At 43.2% G+C, this 8,964-nt stretch overlaps 1 protein-coding gene across 1 annotated transcript in view; it reads left to right on the top strand.

Moving 5' to 3' along the window:
- LOC143299800 (putative universal stress protein SERP1273) overlaps positions 1–1,572 on the top strand; it is a 132,025-nt gene extending 130,453 nt beyond the window's left edge. Inside the window, exon 4 of the mRNA XM_076613241.1 lies at positions 973–1,572. Coding sequence (XP_076469356.1) covers positions 973–1,185 — 213 coding nt within the window. The 3' untranslated portion in view covers positions 1,186–1,572. The remainder of the gene's footprint in view (positions 1–972) is intronic.
- Positions 1,573–8,964: the final 7,392 nt, after the last annotated feature.

The following is an 8,964-nucleotide window of genomic DNA, read 5'->3' on the forward strand; positions in this document are numbered from 1 at the left end:
AATTTGTGGTGTGTGTGTGTGTGTGTGTGTGTGTGTGTTGGAGCTCATGTACCTTTATATGTATTTGACTGTGCTTTCATATCTATGAAACTGCGTTTTTGGGGCATATCTGTTATGCATGTGTGGGTGTATGTGTGAATGTGTGTCTTCATGTTTTATATTTATTTGCTTATTTATCATCATTGTTTCTAGATGAAGACTATCAATATCACTGTCCCTGTGTCGACGTTTCTAGATGAAGACTATCAATATCACTGTCCCTGTGTCGACGTTTCTAGATGAAGACTATCACTATCACTGTCCCTGTGTCGACCTTTCTAGATGAAGACTATCACTATCACTGTCCCTGTGTCGACCTTTCTAGATGAAGACTATCATTGTCACTGTCCCTGTGTCGACGTTCCCAGATGAAGACTATCACTGTCGCTCTGTCAGATGAAGACTATCACTGTCACTCTGTCAGATGAAGACTATCACTGTCACTGTCGCCGTGTCGACGTTTCCAGATGATGACTATCACTGTCACTCTGTCAGATGAAGACTGTCATTGTCACTGTCTCCGTGTCGACGTTTCTAGATGAAGACTATCACTATCACTGTCCCCGTGTCGACGTTTCCAAATGAAGACTGTCACTATCACTGTCTCCGTCCATTTCGACGTTTCCAGATGAATACTGGCACTGTTGCTCTATCAGATGAAGACCGTGTATATTGCTATGAGATATAGATGAATTCAGTTACTGTCGTTCTGTCAGATGAACACTGTCGCTATGGTGACGTTTCCAGACGAACACTGTCGCTATGGTGACGTTTCCAGATGAACACTGTCGCTATGGTGACGTTTCCAGATGAACACTGTCGCTATGGTGACGTTTCCAGATGAACACTGTCGCTATGGTGACGTTTCCAGATGAACACTGTCGCTATGGTGACGTTTCCAGATGAACACTGTCGCTATGGTGACGTTTCCAGATGAAGGGTCACTTCGTCCGGCTGGACAGTCAGGACAAGCCGGGGTCGGCCATCTGCCAGTGCGCCGAGGACCAGGGCGTGACCTACATCGTCACGGGCACGCGCGGCCTGGGCAAGCTCCGCAGGACCATCATGGGCTCCGTCAGCGACTACGTCATCCACCACGCGCACGTGCCCGTCCTGGTGGTGCGGTCCAAGGACAGTAAGCAGTGAAAGCCGCCTTCGTTACCTCCCTTCCTGTCAGCCACCTCCTTCTCCTTCTCCACAAGTCGTCAGCCCGAGCGTGGATGAATGAATGCAGTTTGCAATAATAATGATGATCATGATGATAATAAAGTGGCATGAGAAGCTGCGAAGGTAGCCCCCTTCATAACTAAACCTTTGAAGAAAAAAAAAGGGGCATGTACACTTTTTGTTGTTTGTTATCATTGTTGTTGTTCATTTGTTTGTTTGTTTGTTTGTTGCAGTTCCATAAACGCTGCTGCAAGAGCCTTACAGTTGTTTGTTGTTTTTGTTTGTTTGTTGGCAGAAAAAAGGAGTTGTATACACCTTAAAAAGACCAGTGTGTTGGGTTTTTTTTTTCTTTTTCTTTTTTTTTCTTTTTTGCTGTGTGTGTTTGTTTCAAGAATATTACGTCATTGTGTAACATGTATATCATGTGCAGTAAATAATGTCTCGAGGGACAGGGGTGTGGGTGGGACCCTCTTGATCCCGATGAATATGTAAAGAGTGCATGAGCTTTGGAAAAAAAAAATGAAACGTTGAAATGCTAGTGTAGACAAATCTGTAGAACAATAGCTTTGTTGTGAAGATGTGCAATGCTACTCTGCTTTGCTTCAATGTTGAGAAACAATTTGAATCTAGCAACAACAAAAACGACAAAAAGGCATGTTATTATTTTCAGTTGTATTATTCGTTATGCTAAGTGTCATACCTGTAATAATCATACGCTTAAAAACAATCTAACCTAATCATGAAATGCATGTCAGTGGCATACCATGTTGTATAATTATGTGACTGTTCATTTTAGTACAATTTAGACTGTGGCAACGTTAATAACAGCTTGAATATTTATTTCGTGTGTTGTAAGTGGCGGCAATGCTTATCCCTGGCAATTTACAGGCTTCTATTTCTATCAGAATATATGAGGTAGTAGTCAGTGAAGTATGTGATGACCAGTGGCAATACATAGGCTTCCATCAGAATATCAGGTAGTACGCAGTGAAGTATTTGACGACTAGCGGCAATATATAGGCTTCTATCAGAATATCACACAGTAGTCAGCGAAGGGTTCTGATGACCAGTCTGGCCAGCAACAACACAGTCTCCTAAGTTGCTATCTATGCGTTGTCCCTGGGAATTATTCTTCTGAGACGGGAACGAAGACCAGGAACAAGACGCGCCAGTGTTCGTCTGGAAACGTCACCAGACACGTAAGACACATACTAACTGACCTATACAGCTGACACGCACACTAACACCATGATTCTCAAGTGTGGGTGGGGTGGGAGGCCTAGAATTAAATATTGCAACTCTGTAAACACGCGGTTGTGGTGTCAAAACGGTTGTGGCAGCAGTCAGAAAAAAATCTACAAATATTGATATTATATTGCACCGAGCCTGTTTTATACAAGAATATATTCTTGGAAGGGTGATAAGCATCAATGAATATCAGTATCGTATTTTACCCCACATGTGACCGCTGCGACAGAGACTGTCTCTCTCGCACCGGTCTCCACAGTCACAGGCGACGCTGCTTGGTCCAAGCAGACAGCCCAATTAGACATTAGGTCGGATATACTCTATCCATGGTCAGCCATGACCGAAGGAGGCTTTCTACATTTTACCCAGCTTGTTACACGTACAATTAGCTTTTCGAAAGGATGGTCTAAGGTACATATATACATAAGCGTGTTCGAACAGTGCACTACAGTAGGCATGGATTAGTTTACCAAAGAGGCGACAAAAGGAAATGAAACCAAATGAAAACTTTTTTGAACAGTTTAAAATTCCCCCGAAAGCCAGTGTGAATTTGATCTAATTTATGAAAACATTTATACATGGAAAAATATTTCCCTTAAAAAAGAAGAAGAAAGGAAGCAGGTTAGGCGTGTCAAACAGAAAGCAGGGTAAATGTGTCAAACAGAAAGCAGGGTAAATGTGTCAAACAGAAAGCAGGGTGTGTCAAACAGAAAGCAGGGTAAATGTGTCAAACAGAAAGCAGAGGGCGGGTGTGTCAAACAGAAAGCAAGGTAAATATGTCAAACAGAAAGCAGGGTAAATGTGTCAAACAGAAAGCAGGGGTAGGTGTGACAAACAGAAAGCAGGGCAAATGTGTCAAACAGAAAGCAGGGTAAACGTGTCAAACAGAAAGCAGGTTAAATATGTCAAACAGAAAGCAGGGTAAATGTGTCAAACAGAAAGCAGGGTAAACGTGTCAAACAGAAAGCAGGTTAAACGTGTCAAACAGAAACCAGGGTAAACGTGTCAAACAGAAAGCAGGTTAAATATGTCAAACAGAAAGCAGAGTAAATGTGTCAAGCAGAAAGCAGGGTAAATGTGTCAAACAGAAAGCAGGGGCACGTGTGACAAACAGAAAGCAGGGTAAATGTGTCAAACAGAAAGCAGGGGTAGGTGTGACAAACAGAAAGCAGGGCAAATGTGTCAAATAGAAAGCAGGGTAAATGTGTCAAACAGAAAGCAGGTGCAGGTGTGTCAAGCATGAAGCAGGGTAAATGTGTCAAACAGAAGGCAGGGGCACGTGTGACAAACAGAAAGCAGGGGTAGGTGTGACAAACAGAAAGGAGGGACAGGTGCAACAAAAGAAAGCAGGGGGCATGTGTCAAACAGAAAGCAGGGGTAGGTGTGACAAACAAAGCGCGGGGCAGGTGTGACAAACAGAAAGGAGGGACAGGTGCAACAAAAGAAAGCAGGGGGCATGTGTCAAACAGAAAGCAGGGTAAATGTGCCAAACAGAAAGCAGGGGTAGGTGTGACAAACAGAAAGCAGGGACAGGTGTGTCATATATTGATATAGTAACAGCTATTCTGTTAATGCGTCTCTCGTACTGTGATGTTGTATGTTTGGGGTTGATTCACGACATTCCTTCACATTCCAGAATAGGGAAAACGTTTGTTTTTGGCTTTTAATCTACAGTAGGTATTTGTGTCATAAGAGTGTCAAGTTATTATTCTCTGATGAGAAGCCGAATGAAGTGCGGGATTCCCAAGGACGGTATTTCAACCAAGTAAATCATGTTATCCAAATCCCTTAAGAAAGAAAACTTTTAACTCTCTCCATACGAACGGCGAAAGAGACGACGTAAACAGTGTTTCACCCCAGTTGCCATCATCAAAATATTGCAAGCGGAAGGCTCTTATACTGAAGAGGTGAATGTTGACAAAGAATACCACAATTCTGACGACGGAAGCTAAAGGTTGGGTCATTCAGACACCCACTGGACATCCGAGGGGTCTGTGTAGAGGAGAAGAGAGGACTGGCCGTACTGAGTGAGTTAAAAAAAATCAACAACAGGTAATCTGTGTCATGAGAGTGTCTTGTCGTCCTCTGACGAGGTAGTGAATGGAATGGCGGATACCCAAGGACGGTATTTCAACCAAACATATGTAATCTACATTCCATAAGAGGGAAATCTTGTTTTGGTTTTTAATATACGGTAGGTATTTGCGTCATGAGAGTGTCTAGCCATCCTCTGACGGGGTACTGAATAGAATGGCGGATACCCAGGGCATTTCAACCAAGTATAAGTTATCCACATTCCATAAGAGAGAAAACCTTTTTTGTTTGTAATCTACAACAGGAATTCGTGTCATGAGTGTCTCTTGTCGTCCTGACGAGGTACAGAATAGAATTGTCGATACACAGGGGCGGTGTTTTAACCAAGTAGAATCATGTAATCCACATTTCATGAGAGAGAACACTTTTTTGTTTTTATCTACAACAGGTATCTGTGTCATGAGAGTGTCCTGTCCTCCTCTGACAAGGTATGGAGTGGAATGGTGGATACCTTGGGGCGGTGTTTTAACCAAGTAGAATTATATAATCCACATTCCGTAAGAGAGAAAACTTTTTTGTTTGTAATCTACAACAGGAATTCGTGTCATGAGAGTGTCTTGTCGCCCTGACGAGGTACGAAACAGAATTGTCGATACCCAAGGGCGGTGTTTTAACCAAGTAGAATCATATAATCCACATTCTATAAGAAGTAAATCTTTTGTTTGTAATCTACAACAGGAATTCGTGTCATGAGAGTGTCTTGTCGTCCTGACGAGGTATGGAATAGAACAGTGGATACCCAGGGGTGGTGTTTGAACCAAGCATAATATTTATGCAATCTACATTCCATAAGAAGGATTTTATGGGTGTTGAGCGGAGGCTGGGGGCGGGTTTAATCCACGATAAATATCTGCGCCATGACAGTGTCCTGACTTCCACTGACAAGGTATCGAATGGGATGGTGGATTACCCAAGGGCTGCGTATAAACCAAGTATATGTCACCACCTGTTTTGGGTCGTCCGTGTGACTTTGTGTTTTGGGGTCAGCTTTAAACGTTGGCATTTTCTCGGTTGCCACAACAACTCCCAGAGGAACCAACACTGGAAGGACGGCCATGAGTAAAGATCTTCCCTGTCAGTCCCTCCTTCGTCACGTGCTATGGAGGGTGAAAGATCGAAGGTCAATGTCATTATTTGGCAAAAAAAAGGAAACATTTTGAATAGAGCTGATCTTTTCTTTTCCTCTTTGCAGCAAAGCTGCTTCAGACCTGGCACAATGCAATGAGTGGCCATGGTAATAGCATGACGCTTGCGGGATTCAAAGTCATAGCATGGTATATCACACGCATACTGATAGGTTTTGTATGGCCTTACACAAGTGAGATAGGGTCTTGCAGACCACCTTCTTCAAACAAACTTTGTACCGTGATATGTCATGGTTAGACCTGAATTGAATTGAACTGAATTGAATACATTTTATTTTCTGAGGGTAATACATATAGAGGAATAGTCAAAGCTAGGGGTGTGGGTGCTGATCAAAGTTCAGAGTCACGACATAGCATAATGAAAAAAAAATGCAGAACGGTGTTAGAGTGAGTGGGTATTACACGTGTGAGTTGTTGTTGGTTTTTTTTGTTTGTTTGGTTGGTTTTTCAGGCCTTGCCTCTTCGGGTGTTTTCCAAAAAATGTCACGTTTTTCTTAAAAAAAAGAAGAAAAAAAAAGCATACAAGGTTTTTCTCTTTCAGTGTGTTGGCATGTTACTATTATTGTCAAGGTGTGGGGTGTTGGCCGTTTCGTTGTGATGTTGTGTAGATAGCCTCGCGATATCGCCTTCATGGTTCACGGAGACTTAAAGTAATAAACATAAAACTGAGAGGACGTTTTGTTTGAAACAGACAGTGAGTTTTAAGCTTTCCAGATGTCACGGAGACAAGTCGCTATCGGTCGGATTTTTACTTCCAGACCACTCGGTTTTTGGAATGTCTTCCTTTAGTTCTCATCACCGCAGCAGTTATTCTGAGAACGCAAGAAAAGCATTAACCTCCTGACTGCCAAGCCCTGAAGACATTAACGGGCATAGTGACGCCACTCATGACATCATTGAAACAAGGAAATTAACTGTGGAAAGGCTGAAAATTTACACATAAGAGCGCTATGTATCTAGACGATTTTCTCAGTTTTGGGGCTGACTGTTTCGGATATATTTATGACTTGAAGCATCACTTTCTACTGTTTGTTGGGTTTTTTTCCTGGCAGTCAAGGGGTTAATCTTAGAATGTTCCCCGGTAGGCGCCGTGGCACAGTCGGTTAGGAGTTGGACCTTCTGTCCTGCGTGCACCAGTGGTCAGGGTTCGAGTCTTTGTTTCGACATGGTGTTGGTGTTGTGTCACTGGGAATGGCACTGTACTGCGATTTTGGGTGAATGGGTTTCCCGACTTCGGGTTTGGGGAAGGAAGGTTTTGAACCTGCTGAAGGAGAGGACTGGGTCCCGCCTTCATATGCTGAGCCCTGGTGGATATGAACTCAATGCCCAAACAGCTGTAGAAAAGGACACGAGACATTTGACTTTAGCTTTGAATATTCTTCGCGCATTGGGGCATAGAATCTGAACTCGTTTTAACAGTGTTTGTTCCTGGAGGTTTGGGCAGTAAGGTTGGAACCCCCTATCCACTGGCTGGTAAACACTGCTTGGTTGTGGTGGTGGTCTTCACGCAAACAATGACGGGCGCAACAGCCGAGTGGTTAAAGCGTTGGACTGTCAATCTGAGGGTCCCGGGTTCGAATCACGGTGACGGCGCCTGGTGGGTAAAGGGTGGAGATTTTTACGATCTCCCAGGTCAACATATGTGCAGACCTGCTAGTGCCTGAACCCCCTTCGTGTGTATATGCAAGCAGAAGATCAAATACGCACGTTAAAGATCCTGTAATCCATGTCAGCGTTCGGTGGGTTATGGAAACAAGAATATACCCAGCATGCACACCCCCGAAAGCGGAGTATGGCTGCCTACATGGCGGGGTAAAAACGGTCATACACGCAAAAGCCCACTCGTGTGCATACGAGTGACGAATACTAAACTTACATACACAGCGTCTGTCTTCGGTTAAGGACCAAGCTCTAAGCGCTTTACAAACACAGGGGGAGAAGGAAGAATTGTGTTTAATGTCCCGTCACACATATCGGTGATTGAAGACATTTTGTTAAAGTATTTATGAATACATCTGAGTATTATCGGTTAGAAGGGGTGGGAGATGTGGATGAATGGAGGGTTGGGGGAAACTGGGCAAATGAGGGTAAAAATGTGGGTGAAATTTGGAAGAAAAACAAAACAAACAAACAAACAAAAAACCCTTCTAAATACAGTTACAGGAAATTACTTAAAGGACTTCGTAAAAGAGAAGTCGTTAAACTGACAAGCGAAACAACTGATAATGAATGCAAAAAGTCAAAAACATCAACGTTCTCAGTCACTTGTGAAGACACACTTTCGTGTACAAAAGGCTTCATCAAGCTACAGTGAAAAATTATATGCTCAATCATATGCTCAATTGTCAGGTTACTAAAGCATATACGGGGGAGAGAAAATTCTGGCATGTGTAAGGATTGGAACCCGAACCCTTTGCTTCTCTCGCTTCCTGGGCGGACGCGTGACAACTGGGTCACCACTACACGCAGTTTTTTTGGGGGGCGGGGTAGGCACGTGAGCAACGGGTGTCACCTGACAGCAGGACTGGAGGAGAAGGAGTGATGGCCTAGAGGTAACGCGTCCGCCTAGGAAGCGAGAGAATCTTTAGCGCGCTGGTTCGAATCACGGCTCAGCCCTCGATATTTTCTCCCCCTCCACTAGACCTTGTGTGGTGGTCTGGACGCTAGTCATTCGGATGAGACGATAAACCGAGGTCCCGTGTGCTAGCACGCACTTAGCGCACGTGAAAGAACCCACGGCAACAAAAGGGTTGTTCCTGGCAAAATTCTGTAGAAAAATCCACGTCAAGAGGGAAAACAAATAAAACTGCACGCAGGAAAAATACCAAAAAAATCCCAAAACAACAACAACAACAACAAAAAAAAAAAAAAAAGGGTGGCGCTGTAGTATAGCGATGCGCTCTCCCTGGGGAGAGGAGCCCGAATTTCACACAGAGAAATCTGTTGTGATAAAAAGAAATACAAAAAAAAAAAAAAAAAATACTACAAAAAAAAGTGAGGAGAAAGGCAGTGACCACAGATAGACCGCTGCCACAAGTCCGCTTCGGGCCAAGAATGTATATAAATAATGATGATGATAATAATAATGGATACTGATATGGCCACATTATCAAGAAATCTGCTCCAGGCGCTTTACAAAACACTTTTTTTTTGTTTACGTAACACATTAACATCAATGTTACGTACACATACCAAAATGTGACTAACAAACTGCAAATAAATGAACAAATAAATAGATAAATGAATAAACAAGATACGAAACGATACGAAG

Source organism: Babylonia areolata, chromosome 25 (assembly GCF_041734735.1).
Source record: "Babylonia areolata isolate BAREFJ2019XMU chromosome 25, ASM4173473v1, whole genome shotgun sequence".
In the NCBI taxonomy this organism is placed as follows: Eukaryota; Metazoa; Mollusca; class Gastropoda; order Neogastropoda; family Buccinidae; genus Babylonia; species Babylonia areolata.